Source organism: Carcharodon carcharias, chromosome 21, assembly GCF_017639515.1.
Source record: "Carcharodon carcharias isolate sCarCar2 chromosome 21, sCarCar2.pri, whole genome shotgun sequence".
In the NCBI taxonomy this organism is placed as follows: Eukaryota; Metazoa; Chordata; class Chondrichthyes; order Lamniformes; family Lamnidae; genus Carcharodon; species Carcharodon carcharias.
In genome coordinates this window covers 81560602-81584567 of record NC_054487.1, presented here as the reverse complement: position 1 = coordinate 81584567, position 23966 = coordinate 81560602, and the positions used below count along the sequence as shown (strand labels likewise).

General features: G+C 43.8%; 1 protein-coding gene across 1 annotated transcript in view; it reads right to left on the bottom strand.

Moving 5' to 3' along the window:
* Positions 1-13486, bottom strand: part of LOC121293078 (glioma pathogenesis-related protein 1-like) — a 55396-nt gene extending 41910 nt beyond the window's left edge. Inside the window, exon 1 of the mRNA XM_041215673.1 lies at positions 13307-13486. Coding sequence (XP_041071607.1) covers positions 13307-13486 — 180 coding nt within the window. The remainder of the gene's footprint in view (positions 1-13306) is intronic.
* Positions 13487-23966: the final 10480 nt, after the last annotated feature.

The window sequence follows — 23966 nt, the reverse complement described above, 5'->3', positions numbered from 1 at the left end:
TTTCTTGATCTCTCACCATTATTTCTAAGAAGAGAAGGAATATTCTCCCTTGTGTCCTGGATAACATTTAGCCATCACGTAACATCATTAAAAAGCAAAAACAGAAGTACCTGGAAAAACTCAGCAGGTCTGGCAGCATCGGCGGAGAAGAGTTGACGTTTCGAGTCCTCATGACCCTCATGAGGACTCGAAACGTCCACTCTTTTCTTCTCCGCCGATGCTGCCAGACCTGCTGAGTTTTTCCAAGTAATTCTGCTTTTGTTTTGGATTTCCAGCATCCACAGTTTTTTGTTTTCATCATTAAAAAGCTGATCATCTGGTCATTTGTCTCATTGCTATTTGTGGAACCTTGCTGTGCACAAACTGGCTGCAGCATTCCCAACATTCTAATAATGATCGCACTTCAATTACTTCACTGGTTAAAAAGTGCTTCAGGACATCCCAAGCTCATGGAATGCTAGTTTTGTTCTCTCTAACTCATAACTAATGATCGTGTTTCTTTTAGTCATGCATTGGATATGGGTGTCCCTAGCTAGGCAGGATTTATTGCCCATCTCTAATTGCCCTTGAGAAGATGCAGGTGTGCTGCCTTCGTGAAAGGCTGCAGTCCATGTGTTGTAGGAACACCCACAGTGCTGCTAGGGAGTTCCAGGATTTTGACCCAACAACAGAGGGAACAGCGTATTGTTCCAAGTCAGGATAGTGTGTGACTTGGAGGGAAACTTGCAGGTGGTGGTATTTCCATGCATTTGCTGCCCTTGTCTATCTAGATGGTAAAGGTGGTAGTGGTTGGGGATGGCATATAAATGCTGGCCTAGCCAGCGACACTCACATCGCATGAATAATAAAAGAAAGGTCGTGGGTTTGGAAGATGCTGTCGAAGGAGCCTTGGTGAGTTGTTGCAATGCATCTTGTAGATGGTACGCACTGCTGTCATTGTGCATCAGTGGTGGAGGACTGAAAGTTGAAGGTGGTGGATGGGGTGCCAATCATGTGGGCTGCTTTATCCTGGATGGTGTTGAGTTTCTTGAGTCTTGTTGGAGCTGCAGTTATCCAGGCAAGTTGAGAGTATGCCATCACAGTCCTGACTTCCGCCTTGTAGATGGCGGACAGGCTTTGGCGAGTCAGGAGGTGAGTTACTCTCCACAAAATTCTCAGCTTCTGACTTGCGCTTGTAGCCACAGTATTTCTATGGCTGGCCCAGTTCAGTTTCTGGTCAATGGTAACCCCCAGGATGTTGATAGTGGAAATTCAGTGATGGTTATGCCATTGAATGTCAAAGGGAGGTGGTTAGATTCTCTCTTGTTGGAGATGGTCGTTGCCTGGCACGAATTTTACTTGCCATTTGTCAGCCCAAGCCTGAATATTGTCCAGTCTTGCTTCATATCGACAAGGACTGCTTCAGTATCTGAAGAGTCATGAATGGTGCTGAACATTGTATAACCATCAGTGAACATTCCCACTCCTGACCTTATGATGGAGGGAACGTCATTTCTGGAACAGCTGAAGATCGCTGGGCCTAGGACACTACCCTGAAGAACTCCTACAGCAATGTCCCAGAACTGAGGTGATTGACCTCCAACAACCACAAATATCTTCTTTTGTGTTAAGTATGAGTCCAACCAGTGGTGAATTTCCCCCCTCCCCGATTCCCATTGACTTCAGTGTTGCTAGAGCTCCTTGATGCCACACTGTTATATGCTGCCTTGATATCAAGTGCAGTCACTCTCACCTCTTCTCTTAAGTTTAGCAACACAGTAGAAGTCACAAGTTGCATACCAGAAATAGAGGGTCACCTAGGAGCTAAAGATAGTGAGGGATTTAAGATAATTAATATTAACATGAAGTTTCATGTATGGTTTTAAAGAGTTTAATAACATTATAGTACAAATTATGAACATGTCCCACCTCTTGTGAAATTGTCACATGACGGGGACAAGTTAAGGATTTTTTTCTCTATTTTTAATGTTTTTAAAAGTGGAAGTGATCTCTCTGAGGCAGCACTTAGCCTCAGGGAGATGTGCACTCTTTTGTGCGTACTCTTGCTTTTGGGGAATCACCCCCCCAACCGCACAGGAAGCGCATAAAACTTACCTCCTGACTCGCCAAAGCCTGTCTGCCATCTACAAGGCAGAAGTCAGGACTATGATGGCATACTCTCAACTTGCCTGGATAATTGCAGCTCCAACAACACTCAAGAAACTTCATCCTGCCGGTGGATGTGGTTTTGATGTTTTATCCCCACCTTTTAGCCTATTTGGATCTTTTCTCCCACACTGTCCCCTCCCCCACCCCCACTAGGGCCATCTGTCACCTGCTCATCCTGCTTTCTACTTTTAATGTCAGCATTAGCACCTCCTTTTGCCAGTATCACCACTACCAACACCCCTTCGACCTTCTGTTTATGACATCGTTTGCAATCTCTCCTTTGCCTCCACCTATCACTGGCCTTCTATCCAGCTTCATCTGTCCCACCCGCCTTAAACAGTATATATTTCACCACATTTCTACTTCCCTTTAGTTCTGAAAGAGTCATACGGACTTGAAACGTTAACTCTGTCTTTCTCTCCACAGATGCTGACAGACCTGCTGAGTTTTTCCAGCAATTTTTGTTTTTGTTTCAGATTTCCAGCGTCCACAGTATTTTGCTTTTATCTTAAGTTCAGCACTTTTATCCACGTTTGGACAAAGGCTGTAATAATATCACGAGCTGAGTGACCCTGGCGGAACCCAAACTGAGCGTCAGGAAGCAGGTTATTGCTGATTAAGTGCCACTTGATAGCACTGCTAACCACACTTTCCATCACTTTGCTGAAAAACAATGAACCCTTTGTGGATTTCCTTAAAGTAATATTTATAGGCAAACTGGCTGCTGTGTTTTTCCTGCATCCCTTCAAAAATACTTCATTGGTTGTGATGACACCTCTGTTTAACATCTCATAAGAAAGGCAGCACCCTCTAACAGTACAGCATTCTCTCGGTACTGCCCTGAAGTGTCAGCTTAAATTCTCATAGAATAGTACAACACAGAAGGAAGCCATTCAGCCCAATACGTATGTCCAATGCTTTTTCTGTTAATATTAATTACCTTAAATCCCTCACTATTTTTAGCTCCTAGGTGACCCTCTATTTCTGGTACGCAACTTGTGACTTCTACCGTGAAGACAAACACAAAATTTGTTCAATGTCTCTGCCATTTCCTCATTCCCCATAATAATTTCTCCTCTTTTTAAGGGACCAAAATTTACTTCTGTCACTTTCTTCCTTTTTATATACTTATAAAAGATCTTACAATTTATTTTTATATTTCCAGCTAAATTATTCTCATATTCTATTGTTTCCCTTTTTAACAACTTTTGGTGGTTCACTGCTAGTTTCTAAAACACTCCCAATCCTTAGACTTGCAACTATTTTTGCAACTTCATAAGCCTCTTCTTTTAATTTAATACTATCCTTAAATTTCTGAGTGAACCATGGATGGGTCTTTCTTGCTGAGTTTTTGTTTTTCAATGGGGAATATATTTTTTGAAGATTTTGAATAGTTCTTTTAAATGTTTCCCACTGTTAATTTGCTGCCATATCTTTTATTCTACTTACCCAATCAACTTCAGCCAGTTCTGCTCTCATACCTATGTGATTGGCTTTGTTTAAATTTAAGATTCGTGTTTGTGATTGGAATATGTTGCTTTCAAACTTAACATGGAATTCAATGGCATTATGATCACTATTTCTCAGTAGACCTTTTATTATGACATTACTAATTAACATTGCCTCAATACGCAATACTAGATCAAAGATAACTTTATCCCTAGATGGTTCCACACCATATTTCTCCAGAAAACTGTCACAAAAACATTCTAAAAACTCACCTTCTAGGCCTCCCTTGCCAATTTGATTGTCCCAGTTATATGAAGATTAATGCCCCTACAATTATTACATTGCCTGTTACAAGCTTCAATAATTTCTTATTTAATGCTCTGTCCAATGGTATAACTACTAGGGAGGGGGCCTATAAACTACTGCACCAGCATTTTCTGACTCTTACTGTTCCTAATTTCCACCCATACTGATTCTATTTTGTGATCTTCTGAGGCCAGATCCTTTCTCACTTCTGCCCTTTTGTCATCCTTTACTTCCAGGACTACCCCTCCTCATTTGCCATTCTGTCTGTCTTTCCAAAATATTGTGTCTAATGATGATCACATATTTGCAACCATGTCTCCCTAACGGTGATTAAATCTAAACCATTTACCTCTATTTGTACCACTGTTTCATTTATCTTATTGCAGATACTTCGTGCATTCAGATAAAAAACCCTTAATTTCATTGTTCCCTGCATTGATCTTATTTGCTGATGAACAATTAAAGTTAAACCCTCTGTCCTTTCCTTTCCCACTCTGCTTGCCTTTACCCATGTTGCTACATTGTTCCATTGCTCTTTGGATTTCTAAATCTCCCTTCACCTGAACCCTGCAGCACCCCCACCCCCACAATCCCATTAATTTAAAGCCATTTCCACAGCCAATTTATACGATTGGCCAGGAACCCAGTTACTCTCAATTTCACATGGTACCCTGAATCCAGAAACTTCAACTTTTCTTCCAATTTCCACCATTCTCTTAGTTTCACGTGGCATCCAGGCTTACTTGAGCCCCCTGACTCAACTGATTTTCCAGTACATTGATGACTATATCAGTGCCGTGTGATGCTCTCACCTGAATTAGAAAACTTCAGAATCTTTGCTTCCAATTTCCACCCTTCTCACAGATTCACATAGTGTTTCTCTTACTCTTCTCTTTCCTTCCTTGACTTCTCTTGTCTCCTTTTCAGGCAATGGGCTATCAACTAGCATTCATTTTAAAACCACTGACTCCCATAGCTACCTCGACTACACTCCCTCATATCCTACACCCTGTAAGGATTCCTTTCCATTCTCACAGTTCCTGTCTCCATCTCATCTGTTCTGATTATGCAACCTTTGACAACAGTACTTCTAAGGTAAAAATCCCTCTAATCCCTCTAACCCGTCCAATCCCTCTACACCTCCATCCCCCACCAGGATGGTCTGAGGGCCCTTAGCTTCTTCCTCGAACAGAGGCCCGAACAATCCCCATCCACCACTACTCTCCTCCGTCTGGCTGAACTTGTTCTCACGTTGAACAATTTCTCCTTCAACTCCTCTCACTTCCTCCAAATAAAAGGTGTGGCTATGGGTACCCGCATGGGCCCCAGCTATGCTTGTATCTTTACGGGGTATGTGGAACATTCCTTGTTGCAGTCCTACTCCGGCCCCCTTCCACAACTCTTTCTCCGGTACATCGATGATTACTTCGGTGCCGCTTCATGCTCTCGTTGGGACTTGGAAAAATTTATTAATTTTGCTTCCAATCTCCACCCCTCCATCATTTTCACGTGGTCCATCTCTGACACTTCCCTTCCCTTCCTTGACCTCTCTGTCTCAATCTCTGGTGATAGACTGTCCACCAATATCCATTACAAACCCACCGACTCCCACAGCTACCTCGACTACAGCTCCTCACACCCTGCTTCCTGTAAGGACTCCATCCCATTCTCTCAGTTCCTTTGCCTCCGTCGCATCTGTTCCGATGATGCTACATTCAAAAACAGTTCCTCTGACATGTCCTCCTTCTTCCTTAACCGAGGTTTTCCACCCACGGTCGTTGACAGGGCCCTCAACCGTGTCCGGCCCATCTCCCGCGCATCCGCCCTCACGCCTTCTCCTCCCTCCCAGAAACATGATAGGGTCCCCCTTGTCCTCACTTATCACCCCACCAGCCTCCGCATTCAAAGGATCATCCTCCGCCATTTCCGCCAACTCCAGCATGATGCCACCACCAAACACATCTTCCCTTCACCCCCCTTATCAGCATTCCGTAGGGATCGCTCCCTCCGGGACACCCTGGTCCACTCCTCCATCACCCCCTACTCCTCAACCCCCTCCTATGGCACCACCCCTTGCCCACGCAAAAGATGGAACAACTGCCCCTTCACTTCCTCTCTCCTCACCGTCCAAGGACCCAAACACTCCTTTCAAGTGAAGCAGCATTTCATTTGCATTTCCCCCAACTTAGTCTACTGCATTCGTTGCTCCCAATGTGGTCTCCTCTACATTGGAGAGACCAAACGTAAACTGGGCGACCGCTTTGCAGAACACCTGCGGTCTGTCCGCAAGAATGACCCAAACCTCCCTGTCGCTTGCCATTTTAACACTCCACCCTGCTCTCTTGCCCACATGTCTGTCCTTGGCTTGCTGCATTGTTCCAGTGAAGCCCAACGCAAACTGGAGGAATAACACCTCATCTTCCGACTAGGGACTTTACAGCCTTCCGGACTGAATATTGAATTCAACAACTTTAGGTCGTGAGCTCCCTCCCCCATCCCCACCCCCTTTCTGTTTCCCCCTTCCTTTTTTTTTCCAATAAATTATAAAGATTTTCCTTTTCCCACCTATTTCCATTATAAAAAAAAACCCCCACTAGAGCTATACCTTGAGTGCCCTACCATCCATTCTTAATTAGCACATTCATTTAGATAATATCACCAACTTTAACTTTAACACCTATGTGTTCTATTGTACTATTGTCGTTGACATCTTTTGATGATCTGCTTCTATCACTGCTTGTTTGTCCCTACAACCACACCCCACCCCCCTCCACCTCTCTGTCTCTCTATCTCTCCGCCCCCCACACACACACCTTAAACCAGCTTATATTTCAACTCTTTCTTGGACTCGAACTCAAGTTCTGTCGAAGGGTCATGAGGACTCGAAACGTCAACTCTTTTCTTCTCCGCCGATGCTGCCAGACCTGCTGAGTTTTTCCAGGTAATTCTGTTTTTGTTTTGTACTTCTAAGGTGTCTTCTTTTTTTTCCTCAACTGAGGATTCCCCCTGCCCCATCGTGGGTGACAGGGCCCTCGACCATGTTCACCATATTTCCTGCACTTATGCTCTCACCCCTTCCAAAGCCACAATAGGCTTCCCCTTGTCCTCATTCTCCACCTCATCAGCCTCCATATTTAAAGATCATTTTCCACCAATTCCACCACCTCTGTCATGATGCCACTACCAAACATACCTTCCCCTCTCCTTTCAGCATTCCGAAGGGACCATTCCCTTTGTGATACCCTGGTCCACTCCTCAGTCACCCCCAACAGTCCATCCCCTTCTGACGGCATCTTTCCATGCAAACACAGGTGTAACACCTGTCCTTTTACCTCCTCCCGTCCAAGATCCTAAACACTTTTTTCAGATGAAGTAGTGATTTAAGTGTACTTCTTTCGATCTTATCTGCTGTGTTTGCTCCTCACAATGTGGTCTCTACACTGGGGAGACCAAACACAGATTGGGTGACCACTTTGCAGAACATCTCCTTTCAGACTGTAAGCATGACCCTGAGCTACCTTGCTCTGACACTAACATATCTGTCTTCAGCCTACTGCACTGTTCCAGTGAAGCTCAACGTAAGTTTGAGGTCAGCCCTTAGGCACTTTACAGCATTCCGGGACATAACAATTTCAGACCAAAATTTATTCATCTCCTATTTTGTTTCCTTTTCCTTACTTGATTCTGTTTTTCTCTTATTTTTGCTTACCATCAGCAGCACATCTGCTAGAAGCAGATCTTTGCTTCTTTTCTTGCCCCATCACCATTTCCTTTGGACCTAAAGGACTAAGAGCTGGATTTCCACAAGGTGAATAGCCCAAGTTGGGAAATTTCTTGGCTCGCTGCACCTGCTTCGGTAGAAAGTGTACCAAAAGTCATAATTTTTTCTCTGGCTGGGGGGGGGTTGCAGGATGAAATCGGGCCCCTTCCACAGGAACTAGGTCAGGGAGTGGCCACAAGAGGCCATCGAGTGCTGAAGCGAGCTGGTTAGAAGGCCCACCTCAGTTGTCTGGCACATTGTCTCAGTTGCCTGGTTACATTTTAGGTCCTCTAGCCCTCATCCCACACACCCCCAATCCCTATACCACTTCCATGCAGCCCCATACCAACTCATGCCCCTACACCCACCCACAACAGCCCCTCCTACCATCCATGCTAACCCCTGGGCCTTCCATGCCCATCCACCCAGTATACACTATGTACAGAACCAAAGAACACTACAGTAACAACGGCAAGTATGAAACTGTTTAGAAAAAAAAATCATCCATTTATGGTTCTTTGTGTTCTTGCTACAAAAGTGTCAAACAGATAAGTAAAGTATCAATAACAGAAGATTTAGGGGCTTCATACTTCATAATCTTAGAACCATAGAACACTACAGCACAGAAAACAGGCCATTCGGCCCTTCTAGTCTGTGCTGAAATATTCCGCTAATCCCATTGATCTGCATCTAGTCCATAACCCTCCAGACCTCTCCCATCCATGTATCTATCCAATTTATTCTTATAACTTAAAAAAGTGAGCCTGCATTTACCACGTCAGATGGCAGCTGGTTCCACACTCACCACTCTCTGAGTGAAAAAGTCCCCCCTAATTTTGCCCCTAAACCTTGCCCCTTTCACCCTAAAGCCATGTCCTCTCATGTTTATCTCTCCTAATCAAAGTGGAAAGAGCCTACTCGCATTTACTCTTTCTATACCCCTCATAATTTTGTAAACTTCTATCAAATCTCCCCTCATTCTTCTACACTCCAAGGAATAAAGTCCTAACATGTTTAATCTTTCCCTGTAACTCAACTCCTTAAGACCCGGCAACATCCTAGCAAATCTTCTCTGCACTCTCTCAATCTTACTGATATCCTTCTTGTAGTTAGGCGACCAGAACTGCACACAATACTCCAAAGTTGGCCTCACCAATGTCTTATACAACCTCACCATAACATCCCAACTCCTATACTCAATACTTTGATTTATGAAGGCCAGTATGCCAAAAGCTTCCTTTACAACCCTGTCTACCTGTGACGCCACTTTCAGGGAATTATGTATCTGAACTTCTGGATCCCTTTGTTCCTCCGCACTCCTCAGTGCCCTACCATTTAGTGTGTATGTCCTACCTTGGTTTGTCCTTCCAAAATGCAACACCTCACACTTTTCCGCATTAAATTCCATCTGCCATTTTCTGGCCCATTTTTCCAGTTGGTCCAGATCCCTCTGCAAGCTTTGAAAGCCTTCCTCGCCATCCACAACACCTCCAATCTTAGTATCATCAGCAAACTTGCTGATCCAATTTACCACATTACCATCGAAATCATTGATATAGACAACAACAATGGTCCCAGCACTGATCCCTGAGGCACACCACTAGTCACTGACCTCCAGTCTGAGAAGCAATCATCCACTGCCACTCTCTGTCTTCTCCCACACAGCCAATTTCGAATCTAGTTTACAACCTCTCCATAGGTACCAAGTGCCTGAACCTTCTGAACTAACCTCCCATGTGGGACTTTATCAAAGGCCTTACTAAAGTCCTTGTAGACAACATCCACAGCCTTTCCTTCATCTACTTTCTTGGTAACCTCCTCGAAAAATTCTACAAGGTTCGTTAAACATGACCTACCACGCACAAAGCCATGCTGACTATCCTTAATCATCCCTTGGCTGTCCAAATAATTGTATATCCGATCTCTCAGAACACCCTCCAATAACTTACCTACTACTGACGTCAGGCTCACTGGCCTGTAATTACCTGGTTTACTTTTGGAGCCTTTTTTAAACAACGGAACAACATGAGCTACCCTCCAATCCTTCGGCACTTCACCCGTGGCTAAGGACGTTTTAAATATTTCTGCCAGGGCCCCTGCAATTTCTACACTAGTCTCCCTCAAGGTCCGAGGGAATATCATGTCAGGCCCGGGGGATTTATCTACCTTTATTTGCTATAAGACAGCAAGCACCTCCTCCTCTTTAATCTCTATATGTTCCATGACACTACTGCTTGTTTCCCTTCCTTATACACTATGCCAGTTTCCTGAGTAAATACTGATGCAAAAAAACTGTTTAAGATCTCCCCCATCTCGTGAGGCTCCACACATAGACGACCACTCTGATCTTCAAGGGGACCAATTGTGTCCCTTACAATCCTTTTACTCTTAATATACTTGTAGAAACCCTTCGGGTTTACCTTCACATTACCTCATGTCTTCTTTTTGCCTTCCTGATTTCCTCTTTTAGTATATTCATACATTTTCTATACTCTACAAGTACGTCATTTGCTCCTTGTTGCCAATACCTGCTATACACCTCTCTCTTCTTAACCGGATCGCCAATATCCCTTGAAAACCAAGGTTCCCTATGCCTATTAACTTTGCCTTTAATCCTGACAGGAATATGCAAACTCTGCACTCTCTAAATTTCACCTTTGAATGCCTTCCACTTGCTGAACATATCCTTGCTAGAAAACAACTAATCCCAATCCACTCTTCCTAGATCCTTTCTCATTTCCACAAAATTGGCCTTTCTCCAAGTTAGACTCTCAACTTGAGGACCAGACCTATCCTTATCCATAATTAACTTAAAACTAATGACATTGTGGTCACTGGACCCAAAATGTTCACCTATACATACTTCTGTCACCTGACCTGTCTCGTTCCCTAATAGGAGATCAAGTATTGCATCCTCTCTCGTTGGTATCTCTATATATTGATTTAGAAAACTTTCCTGAACACATTTGACAAACTCCAAGCCATCCAGCCCTTTTACAGTATGGGAGTCCCAGTCAATATGTGGAAAGTTAAAATCTCCTACTATCACAACTTTCTGTTTCTTACATCAGTCTGCTATCTCTCTACAGATTTGCTCCTCCAATTCTCTCTGACTATTGGGCGGTCTATAATACAACCCTATTAGTGTGGTCACACCTTTCCCATTCCTCAGCTCCACCCATATGGCCTCTGTAGACGAGCCCTCCGGGCTGTCCTGCTTATGCACAGCTGTGATATTTTCCCTGACTAGTAATGCCACTCCTCCCCCTTTCATCCCTCCCCCTCTATCATGTCTGAAACAACGGAACCCCGGAACATTGAGCTGCCAGTCCTGTAACCCACCCACCCCAGAACTTTGAGCTGCCAGTCCTGCCTCTCCTGCAACCCACCCACCCCCATTCTCCCCCCCAGCCACCCCAATTCACCCCCATTCTCCCACCCACCCCAGAACATTGAGCTGCCAGTCCTGCCTCTCCTGCAACCCACCCACCCCCATTCTCCCACCCACCCACCCCCCCCACCAGCCCCCACTCTCCCAACCCCCCCCAATCTCCCCCCCTCACCTCCCCCCCCAATCTCCCAACCACACCCCCAACCCCAATCTCCCACCCACCCCGGAACATTGAGCTGCCAGTCCTGCCTCTCCTGCAAACAAGTCTCACTAATAGCAATAATGTCGTAATCCCACGTGCCAATCCACACCCTAAGCTCATCTGCCTTCCCAACAATACTCCTTGCATTGAAATAGATGCACCTGAGAACATTTCTATCACGTACAAACCTTTGATTTCTGTCTATACAGGCATTCCTCGCTTGACCTTTACCCTCCTCCACCTCACTATCTGCTCTAACTCTCTGGCTTCCCTCCCCTTGCAAATCTTGTGGAAACATTGGAACTTTGACAAAAGAAATCACAAAAAACTTGAATATTGCTGAAAAGGACATGTTACCAAAGCACCTTTCTTGAATTACCCAGGAGCTTCAGGAGTCTTTAGTTCACCATGGCGACATCTCGCCTAATCAGAGTCAACATGCCAACCAATCAGCAGCTATTTCTTCTGCAGTATAAGCTGTTATGAACATTTGAAATGTGTATTTGTCCTGATGACTGCAAGACGAAAAGCAATGGCTCTCTTTTCAGAAAAAATTAATTATAACCACATAAGGATGTCAATCAAGCAAAGCTGTGTAAACAACCTCCCACTCACATAATCCTTTAATAGGTCTGGGAACATATTTGTCCATTTCCCTTTTGAAGACTAACGTTGAAACTGTTTCCACCACCTTATCAGGCAATGCATTCCAAATCCTAAACCTCTCTCTGCATGAATAACTTTTTCCTTGGGTCACTTCCAACCACATCCAACCTGTCTCCTCTGGTTCTCTACCCCCCACTCAATCTAAAATGGTCGTGGAGGTCTTGTGACGCCGTGGGTAGCATCCCTGCCTCTGGGCCAGAAGCTTCGGGTCCAATGTCCACGCCGGGGCTTGATGACCAAGGAAGGTACGTACGTAAACAGGTTGAGTATCAGCCTGTAAATCCTTCCAACCAATGTCGGTGGCAGGCCGCAAGATCAGGGGAGATTCCTGGCCAGCCACGTGGTGAAGGAAATTGGAGTCTCTACCACCACTATCCACAGCCCCAGACTACAACGTGTGTACAAAAGTGTAAGTTGCACAGCAACTCAGACTCTTTGGCGGGGTGGGAGGTGGGGGAGGTGGGGGAGGTGGGGACAGATTGGCTCGGTTGGCTGGGTGGCCAGTATGGAACAGGTTGGTGCACGGGGTTCAATTCCCCCGCCCCCCCCCCCCCCCCCAACCCCCCCTCCCCCCCCCCCCCCCCCCCCCCCACCACCACCACCCTCCCACCCCCACCCCCACCCCCACCCCCTCCCCCACCCTCCCAGCTGGGTGTGAATCGGGCGGGGGTCCTACTTCCTCGCCCCCACCCGTGGCAAAGGTTGTGGCGCAGCGGGTCGGACCTGCCTTGGGGCAGAGAGCTCACGAAGAAGAAGAAGAAGAAGAAGAAGAAGAAGAAACCGGTGAATGATATTTTTTTTTTGAACACCCCCCCCCAATATCAAAGCTTAGCCTTTCTCGGTCGATAGGCTGGAGCCTCTGGAGTGGGATTTCAACCCAGGACCTCCTGGTCTCTGAGAGAGAGAGAAAGAGAGAGAGAGAGACCACCAGGGCTGGGGGAAGATGTCACTCATTTGCTGAACAGGGGAAAAAGTTTATTTAAAATATTAAAAAGGCTTTAAGGCGACTATTGTTTAGTGAAGATGATGGGGGAGGGGCCGGGGTGATGTGCGGACAAAAGGTTTTTTTTTTTAATTGAAGCACGAGGGGGGACGTTAACCGCCGCATTGGCGCGCGGGAAAATTTAAAAGGCCCGCCCTTGGCATGGTCGGGGCGCGCGCTGGTCCCAGAACCTTCCCGTCGCCATCCCGACTCGTTCCTCGCCACTCGACCGCCCCCCCCCCCCCCCCCCCCCCCCCCACCACCAAACTCTTTTCCCGACACATTTATTTATTATTATTATTATTATTATTATTTTTTTTTTGAAGGTTGGTGGTGGGTTTTATTTTTGTTTTAAACAGAATGTTATCGGGGGCGGGGCGGCTTGACATTCATTTTACCAACCATCGCGAACATGTTGGTGGCCGGCGGGGACACCTCCGAGCGAAATTTGTTGTGCTGGTTCACGCAGTCCTGGATGAAGGTCGGATCGGTGATGTCGATGAACGCTCGGACGGCGGGCGCGTACAGGGAGAGCGGCAGCCAAAGGGCGGGGAGAAACCACGGCACCTGGACGATGGCCATGGCGGACTGGGACTAAGGGGGAGGGCGAGGGCGAGGGCGAGGGCGGGGCACCGAGTGAGCGCCGGGCCTGCAGAACCCTGTGCTGCCGCGGGGGGGGCGCGACAACACTGCCCCACCCTTCCATCGAACGTCGCCCAGAGCAGAGCCCCACCCCCTCCTCCTCCTCCTCCTCCTCCTCTACTGGTCATAGACATGGAGGCTTTCCCCTGTTTATTGACACGTTTCCTCTCCAACCAAGTCATCAACCTGACTTGGAAATATATCACCGTTCCTTCGCTGGGTCAAAGCCCTGGAACTCCCTCCCTAACAGCACCGTGTGGGTGTACCTACACCACAGGGACTGCAGCGGTTCAAGAAGACAGCTCACCACCACCTTCTCAAGGGCAACTAGGGATGAGCAATAAATGATTGCCTAGCCAGTGACGCCCACATCGTGTGATCAAATAACTAAGGCAAAGCATGCTTCTGTTTCCATAGCCAGTATTTTCCCTGGAACAGGCTCCTAGCCCGTCGCCAGAGGCTATAGCTTGCGGGGGTGCCACTCTATATCAAAGTGTGGCTGACCAGGATGCTCTCCCACTCTTACTGCTTGCATTAGGCACATTGGAAGGATTATCAGCCTGTTTTTGGTAATGTTATGAATATTCTGTGACCATCAAGTCCTGGAGTGGGACTCAAACCCAGAGCCTCTGGTTCGGAGGCAAGGATGTACCACAAGAGCTCCACTGGACATAGTCGGGGTGCAAATAATATTCACATTTATTATATTGAGTTTCCTTTGTTTTATCAATGAATTGGGTGGTTGTTGTTTCTGCCTCTTCCAAAAGGATGTGAGGTGATGGATTAGATTCATTGCATACATAAATAAAACACTGCAGATGCTGGAAATCTGAAATAAAAACAAAAGATGTTAGGAATATTCAGCAGGTCTGGCAGCACCCATGAAAAGAGAAAGGGTTACCATTGCCTTGACCCTACCCCACCATTCAATAAGATTATGGCTGATCTTACTGTGGCCTCAACGCCACCATCCTGCCTGCCCCAATAACCTTTGACTCCCTGTAGTTTAAGAATGTGTCTATCTCAGCCCTGAATGTAGTGCTCAGAGCTCTCTAGGGTAGAAAATTCCAAAGATTCATGACCCTCTGAAAGAAGAAATTCCTCCTCATATGGAAGAATCAGGTGCTTGAAGGAAGAGCACTGTTCAATGGATGCGACTAGCGGGTGCGTACTGTCAGCGGTGGCTTCTGACCCCCTAACTATAAATGTTCAATCCTAACTATTTGTGCCTAATAATCACCAAACTGGAATCATGGGGTAGTAAGTGGAGATGGCCAATAGTCATCTTGCCATCAGTGAAGAAAATTTGAAACAGATATTGATCGATAATTGAGATTTTGTTAGGCAATGGTAGTAACAGATATGGAACCAAGGTTGGTAATAGTGTTAAGATAACAATAATAAACTCCAATAATAAACAATAAGCTCCAGCATGATGCCACCACCAAATACATCTTCCCCTTGCCCCCCTCCCACCCCCACTCTGTCATCAGCATTCCGTAGAGACTGTTCCCTCCATGACACCCTGGTCCACTCTTCCATCACCCCCAACTCCTCATCCCCTTCCCATGGTGCCTTACTGTACAATTACAGAAGGTGCAATACCTGTGGCTTTACCTCCTCCCTCCTCGCCGTCCAAAGCCCTAAACACACTCTTCAGATGAAGCAGTGCTTCACTTGTACCTCCTTCAACTTGGTCTTTTGTATTCGCTGCACCTGATGCAGTCTCCTCTGCACTGGGGAGACTAAACGCAGACTGGGTGACCGCTTTGCAGAGTACTTCCGCTTATTCCACAAGCATGACCCAGGCTTTCTTGTCACTTGCCATTTCAACACACCATCTTGCTCTCATGCCCACATGTCCGTCCTTGGCCTGCTGCAATGTTCCAGTGGAAGCCCAAAACAAACTGGAGGAACGGCACCTCATCTTCCAATTAGGCACTTTAAAGCCTTCCGGACTTAAAATTGATTGAGTTCAACAACTTCAGACCATGAACTCTCTCTTCCATCTTTACCCATTTTTAATCCAATTATTTTCTAAAATTTCTCTTTATTTATTCATTTATTTATTTATCCTTTTTCCCAAACCCCCATCTGGGGCCATCTGTCACTTGTTTTTATGTTTAGCTTTCAGAGTGCTGACCATTGCTATTAACACATTCTGCTATCATACTTTTATGCCACTATCAGCACCTTCTTTAGTCTTTAACATTGTCATTAACACTCACTTTGTCCTGTATCCAAGGCAATTTTGTCAAAGTTCTTTTACCCCTACCTATCTCTGACCTATTTTGTTCCACCTGCTCCACCCCCCCTTGAACAGTATAAAGTCCATCACGTTTCTACTTCTTTTTAGCTCTTAAGGGGCATACAGACTCGAAACGTTAACCCTGTTTCTCTCTCTACAGACACTGCTAGACCTGCTGAGTTTTTCTAGCACGTTCTGTTTTTATTTCAGATTTCCAGCATCCACAGTATTTTACTTTTACCAATAATCCATGACCTACTTCAGGGTTCATAGCCTTCGTGATTTCAAAGGTCTGCCAAATCGGGCTCGGAACTCTGGAGCAATCTGCATCCTACCAGAACATTCCAGAAGTGTCTGCTGGTGACCTGTAAATTAATTACCAAGGCAAGGTGACTAGTTCACCCACAGATGGCAGCCCTGATCTCTGCAGTTTTAACAGGTTTGTGTCAATAGGTTTCGGGATCACTACTAATAACATACCCTCTATTTTTGGAGTGCATGGGTGATTTGTTTAAATGCGTGGCCCCTTTATTTTTTTGTGTGGCTGACTTGTGCAAGGCCTATGGAACTTTTGTTTGTTTGCACAATTCAGAGAGAACATTGATCACCGCCCAGCTCACTGGTGGCCAACCAGTTTAGTTGTGGTACCATTGGGTTCCCCTTAAACCTGGCTAACCCAAACAGTGCACCCAGGATCGTGGGCTGGCAGATTTATCAATCCGAAAGTGGTCTTCTGTTTTACTGCTGTCACTCTGTGAAGCAAAGGTACAGCCCTCCCCAGCTCAGCAAGCTGCTGTTGAGCTCAAGGAGAACCAATGTTCTGAGCTGAAATTATTATATGAAAACTGTGCACAACCTGACTTGGCCATTGTTTCGCTCTCTTCCCTGGCTCAATCAGGGCCAGTGCAGTCAAATAGCACACGGCAGCACCAGTACCTTCCAATGTGCCATTTCTGGAGGAAATTTGACTCAGAACTTCGGAGAAAATTGCTTCTGGCCATGGCTGCATGAACTGGGAAATGCACAATGCTAGAAAGACAACCAGATAATTCCACACCCTGATAAAGGGAAGCACTATTTTTTCAGGAAGGCACTTGGTTCACCATTTCCCACTTCAGACTTTTGTCTTTAAAAATTATTTTTGGCTTTTGTTTTACCATTACATCCCCCATCCCCCTTTCACTAATTTCTGTATGTTTATCATTGCTCCGATTTTTACTTAACTATTTCCTATTACAGACTTTATCTCTACAGGCATTTTTCCACTTTCAATTAATTATTTCCCACTGTTTACTAATTTTGCAGCTTTTGGTTTATGATTTCCCTGCTTCTTGGTCAATCATTCCCCATTTTGAATTTGTCTTTGAACATAATTTTTGGTTAATAATTTCCTAGCTCCTTGCTTAAGTGTCCTTCTTCCCCTTGGGACTTATTCTGTGTGCAGATTTTCATTTTTCAATTAATCATTACCTAATTTTACTCATTTTTGTCCAAGAAACTTTCAAGTATTTACATAATTGTTGCTCAACAATATGGGAGAGACTCAAAAGCAAAAAGGTAGCAAACCCTTGAGAACATACGAAATATGAGTAGACCACATGGCCCATGGAGCCTGCCCAGCCATTCAATATAATCACAGGTGATCCTGTGCTTCAACTCCATATTTCTGCCCACTCTCCATATCCCTTAATTCCCTGAGACCAAAAATCTGTCTATCCCTGCCTTAAATGTATTCAATGGTGGAGCATCCACAACCTTCTGAGGTAGAGAATTCCAAGGATTCACAATCCTTTGAGTGAAGAAGTTTCTCCTTATTTCAGCCTAAATAATTGGCCCCTTGTACTGAGACTGTGCCCTCGTGTTTTAGATTCCCCGACGAATGGAAACAATCTCTTGGCGTCCACCCTTCAGAATTTTGTAGGTATCAATGAGATTGCCTCTCATTCTTCTAAATTCCCGAGACTATAAGCCCAATTTATTCAGCTACTCATCTTAGGACAACCTCCTCGTTCCAGGTACCAATTTAGTGAACTTTGCTGTACCACCTCCAGTGCAAGTATATCCTTTCTTAAATGTGGAGACCAAATCTGCACACACTACTCCAGAAGTGGTCTCACCAAAACCCAGGACAAGTTTAGTGACTTCTTTGTTCTTGTGCTCCAATCCCTTGCAATAAAGGCCAACGTGCCACCCCAAAACTTATCTTTCCACCTAGTTTGGTATCATCAGCCAACTTAGATACTCTCTTCATCCATTAATATAGATTGTAAATAGCCAAGGCCCAACACTGATCCTTGCAGCACTCCACTATTCACTGCCTGCCAACTTGAAAAAATCCTGTTTATGTCCATACGAACAAGGAGCAGTAGGCCATTCAGCCCCTCAAGCCTACTCTGCCATTTAATAAAATCATGCCAATCCGATAGTAACCTGAAATTTGCATCCCACATACCCCCGATAACCTATCACCCTCTTGCTTACCAAGAATAAATCCACCTCTGCCTTAAAAATATTCAAAGACTGCTTCCACCACCTTTTCAGGAAGAGAGTCCCAATGACTCACAAGCTTCTGAGTGAAAAAACTTTGCCTCATCTGTTTTAAATGGGCAACCCCTTATTTTTAAACAGTGATCCCTAGTTCTAGATTCTCCCACAAGAGAAAACATCCTCTCCACATCCACCCTGTCAACACCCCTTAGGATCTTATATGTTTCAATCAAGTTGTCTCTTACTCTTTTAAACTCCAGTGGATATAAGTCTAGTCTGTCCACCTTTCCTCATAAGACAACCCATCCATTCCTGGTATTAGTCTGGTAAACCTTCTCTGAACTGCTTCCAATGCATTTGCATCCTTCTTTAAATAAAGTGACCAATACTGCCTACAGTGCTCAATGTTTTCTATCCATTAACCAATCAACTATCCATGCTAACATATTACTCCCAATGCCATGAGCCCTTATTTTGCCAATGAACCTTAAAGAATGCCTTTTGGAAATCTAGGTATACTACATCTACTGGTTTCCCTCTATCTACCCTACTTGTTACATCCTCAAAAAACTACGTCAAGCAGGATTTCCCTTTAGTATAACCATGTTGACTTGTTCTAATCATATCATGCTTTTCTAAGTATATTGCTAAGACTTCCTTAATAATAGATTCCAGCATTTTCCAAACAACTGATGTTAGGCTAATTGGCCTGTAGTTCACTGCTTTCTCTCTCCCTACTTTCTTGAAAAGCAGTGTAACATTTGCCAACTTCCCATCTAATGGTACCGTTCCTGAATCTTAAGGAAATTTGAAAAATCATAGCTACAGAGAAAGTGGATGTGCTTGCTCTCTCTTTTAGAACCCTAGGGTGTAGGCCATCATGTCCCAGGGATTTGTTGGATTTTAGTCCCATAAGTTTCTCCAATACTTTATCTCTGCTAATAATTTTCCTAATTTCCTCACTCTTTTTAGCCCCTAGGTTATCGTCTATTTCTGGTATGGATTTCGTGTCTTTTACTGTGAAGACACACAAAATATTTGTTCAATGCCTCAATCATTTCCTCGTTCCCCATGACTTCTCCTGTCGCTGCTTCTAGCCATTTATTTTAGCTAGTCTGTTCCTTTTTATATACATATAGAAACTCTTTTTGTATTTCTGGCTAGTTTACTCTCATTTGTCCCTTTTTATCAACCTTTTGGTGGCCCTTTGCTGGGTTCTAAAGCACTCCCAATCCTCAGACATGCTACTACTTTTGTAACATTATAATCTATGCAATCTGATTCTATCCTTAACTTTCCGAGTGAGCCACCAATGGGTCCTTCTTGCTGAGTTTTGTTCTTCAATAGAATGTATTTTTGTTGAATTTTCAAATTGTTTCTTTAAAATTTTCCCACTCCACTGTTCATTTACCTCCATACCTTTTAGTCCATTTACCCAATGAACTATAGCCAATTCTCCCCTCATCCTTATGTAACCGGCTTGTTTTTTTAAAATTTAAAATCCCTTGTTTAATAAGTTTAAGAGTCTTTACTGAATGGTGAAGCTAGCTCAAGGAACTTTATGGCCTACATCTGTTCCTATGAAGGAGTAGAAATGGAATAGATAACAGAACAGGAATGGTTAAATACGATTACATCCATTTACAAACATGGGCTGAATAGTCTGATTCTGTTTATTTCCTCTCCCTAAGTTGCAGTGCTGAATGTAAAGTGGATGAGGCAGTAAAGACAGTTCTTGTTTGACGCATGCAAGTGTATGTGGTGAATCAACAACCATGGCTCCAGGTGAGTGGTGCAAACACAATGCCTCAGGTCTCGTTGCACCTGCATTTGATGACCCCTCAAATTCCATTTCCTCATCTGATGCATTCACGATGTTGGTTACCTCACAAGGAATGCCACTGCTTCAAATGTTATTCCAATTAAATGGCTGCAGCAGCCAAAAATACTGAGGAAGGCATTGACATTGAAAAAAAATCTTCGAAAGTCAGTTGGTTTCCAGCTAATCAACTAACAGATGGAATAAAGTGCAACAGCACTGAAAAATAATGCAAAATTAGCTTTAAGGGGTCTGCTTGAGCAGGTGGGAAAAGGATGGAACCAGCAGAGGTAACTGAATAGGTGGTCTTACTGAGAACAGACCATGAGCTCTTTGGACTAGGTGGGGAGGGGGGTACAGAGGAGAAGGGTTTAAAGAGATGGGTTGTAGTCAAGAAAAGAAGCAGCTGAGTTGGGTGGGGTGGTTATCATGGCCCTTCAAGATGTTCCTGGAATACTGGGTAAATCTGTCAGAGCATTTGATCTGGTTTACCCAAATCTGGCAATGGATGGCTAAACCAATTTTCTGCTAAATATGGTCAAGTTTGCATCTCATGGACTTGTGGGAATGAAGCTGGAGCCATATCAGGGGAATAACAAGATTGGAAGGAAGATTTTGCTGGGAATCAGGATATTAACAGTGGAGGCAAGGAAGTGGTTGAACAAATTGACAGCTGGATGAGCAAAGTGGTGAATGGAAGGCTGAAAGCTAAGCAGTTTGGAGTTTGAAATTGCAGCTGTAAATGCAATGGAGGAAAGTTTGTTTTTACAAGGACAAACAAGAGGTGGAATTGGAAGGATTTAGGAGGCAATGGATTCCAAGAAATGACTGTTAGTCATACAAGCTTTTGATGCTGTCTTTATAAGGGGAAAGTGACTGGTGAAAATAGCCTAAAAAGATGCTCAAGTTTTGTTAGTTCCCAAATACCTTGCTACACAAACCCTGATACCAAACAGTATGAATATGTAGTTTTTCCACTGAAAGAAGGCTTACAATTTTGGGAGGAATATATTCAGATTTTCTAACAGAAAGTTCACAATTCACAACTTGGCTGTTTATTATAATTAATTGTATATGACATTCCTTTAAATATTAAAGAACAGGATCCATATTTATTCACTGCCATATTAAATAGACCAAGAAAATTGCTTTTTAGCCAATGTAAAACATGCACTTTTATTAACAGCAATGGGATCTAAAGCAAAGTATTACATGTACATTTTTCAAATAAATATTGAGGACAATATGCAAAATCCTACACGACAACTCAAATTCAAGTGGGCGAAAAACTTTGCATTTCATTAAGCAATCAATCAATCTCGTTTGCAATGCACAGAAATCCAAAATAGCCAGCAGACTTCAAGAAGCACAGAAATAGGCACTGTGTTTCAGAATATCATTCCCAGTGACCATTGTAAAACAAGATTTTAGTGTTGGATCAATGTAAGGAAAGATATATATTCATCTGTAAAATTACATGCATGTTTCATGAGTTGGCCAAAGGTAGTAGCTGCTCATTTTGGCATCACAAAACGCGCATTAACCCTGAGGACCAAGCTGATGGTTTATGTGGCCTGTGTCCTCAGCACCTTGCAGTATGGCTATGAAATATGGATGACTTACAGTTATCAAGAAAAGAAGCTCAACAATTCTCATCTCCGTTGTTTGCAATGTTTTCTGGGTGTTTCCTGGCAGGACAAAATCACAAACAGGGCAGCTCTCTCAAAGGAAGAGCTCCCAAGTCTGTTAGCACCCATCAAAAAGAGATGGCTTTGTTGGCTTGAGCTTGTCCACAGGATGGAAGACAGTTGCATACCCAAGGACTTTCGATATGGTAAGATAACCAGAGCTAGACGACCAGTTGGATGCCCAAGCTCCGTTTCAAGGATGCTTGCAAGCCTGGTATGAAGGCCCTAAATGACTCGCACCTGGGCATCATTAGCTGAGGAAAATGGCAACACCCTCTGTAGGTTGGCATGCACCAACACTTTGACCAGTGGCTACAGCAGCTTGGCAACAAGCCCCAAGCCAAAAACAACCCACAATGGTATATGGTAGCTTCATGTGCAGCACTTGTGGCAGCTAATCTGTCTCTCAAGGCCTGAACTCCTCAGCCATATGAAGACACCCCATCGAAAATGGATTTGTTTGCTGCACATCCATCATCTTTTGTAAACAGAAAGATGCCAGAAGAATAGATGGATGGATATTAAATTAGATAACAGAAAATTTTAATTCACAGATTCTATTGAAAAAACATTTATAGATTTTAGCACACAATTTTTATCATCTTTAATGTAGTTGTATGCTTAGCTAACACAAAATTGCACTGTACCAGCCTACAGCAAACCAACATTTATTATATTTATATGGGCTGTTCCCACCTTCCCCACACATCATACCCCAATGTTTTCTAAAACACATCAAATACGTAGTAGTAATGGGGAAGCAAAGTGTTCTCAGATGCATTTATCCGATTCTCTCAGAAATATCCAATTGTGAAAAAGATAAAATAGAACAAACAAATTAATTGCAGTGGTATTGGAGTGCACATATATAATTTCTTTTATTCAGTTGTTCACTGAATTAAACATTCAAACAAATAATTATTAAATTTGATCTTTATTAAAACCAAACTTTACTAAAAACGCTGTGATATGGAGAACCATAGAAAATTGGTCACAACAACCATTTAAATACCTGCCACTTGATATTCTCTTTCAATATGCAGTGACATTTCATGCAGTGTGTTGGCAGTGTTAAATTATTTTTTTTACCATAAACAGTTAAACTATACAAGAAAAATTCTTACAGCTTGATCATGCCTGGAGCTGCATCCAGAATGCAATTATGTCCCATCAGAGATGTCTACTGTCTCTCTATGTTGGCAATGGGCCGAGTTCATGAAGACAAAGTCTGGTTGAGAGAGAAAAACCTGAGGGCACTAGTGCAGTAATTCTCCATTTTATTGGTAGAAACAGAAATTACTATCAATTTAGCTCCTCTCCTCAGCATAGAGTTGAAGGATGAGGAGAAACACTTGCACACATTGTAACACAAAGTAAATGTGCATACGTGTGCAACATATTGATGCACACGTAATGGTAGAAATTATAAATAATCTTGTTTTCATCCATTTGACACTTTATCAAATCCCTACTATTTTAACATGGTTGAGCACATGGAAGTCACAAGTTTGAATCTCATTGGCACTGACATTTAATACTATGTTAAAATAGCAGAAAGGGATTTGGTACAAATGCCAAATGGATGAAAACAATATCATTTGTAATTTCTACTGTTTTGTGTGCATGGATTAGCGTCTCACTCAAATATACTTAGGCGGATTTTCTGACCCCGCTGTGGCAGGACCCACCGCAGGGGATGCGCCAGGCCAGCCAAAAGTCCATTGACTTTCGACGGGACTGGAAGATCCTGGCTGCAGGCGGGACCAGAAAATCCTGGCCTTAGTTTAATTAAGTAAATGCTGGAAGGCTTTACAAATGCAAGTTTCAATTGCAACGGGAGGAGATAAGGGGAATCTGACAAATCCATAAAGATGCTTTTGTACAGCTGCCTGACAAATCATGAAGCAGCACTGATGGTAGAGAATTTGGTTTCTCAGTACATCTCACCTTCCCAGCTGAAACAGAAGAAAGCAGGAAGAAAAAAGTGCCATAAAATGCAAGGAATATGCCTAGGGAGTTACCACATAATATATATTACATAAACAGACATAAGTGTCAAAAGACAATTTGACAATAAAATGGAGGCTGATCCAAAGTTTGGATTCCATTCAGGAAACTCTGTCAGAAAGTGAAGCAAAAAAAATGTAACTGATTTGCAATAATGTTGCTAACATTAAG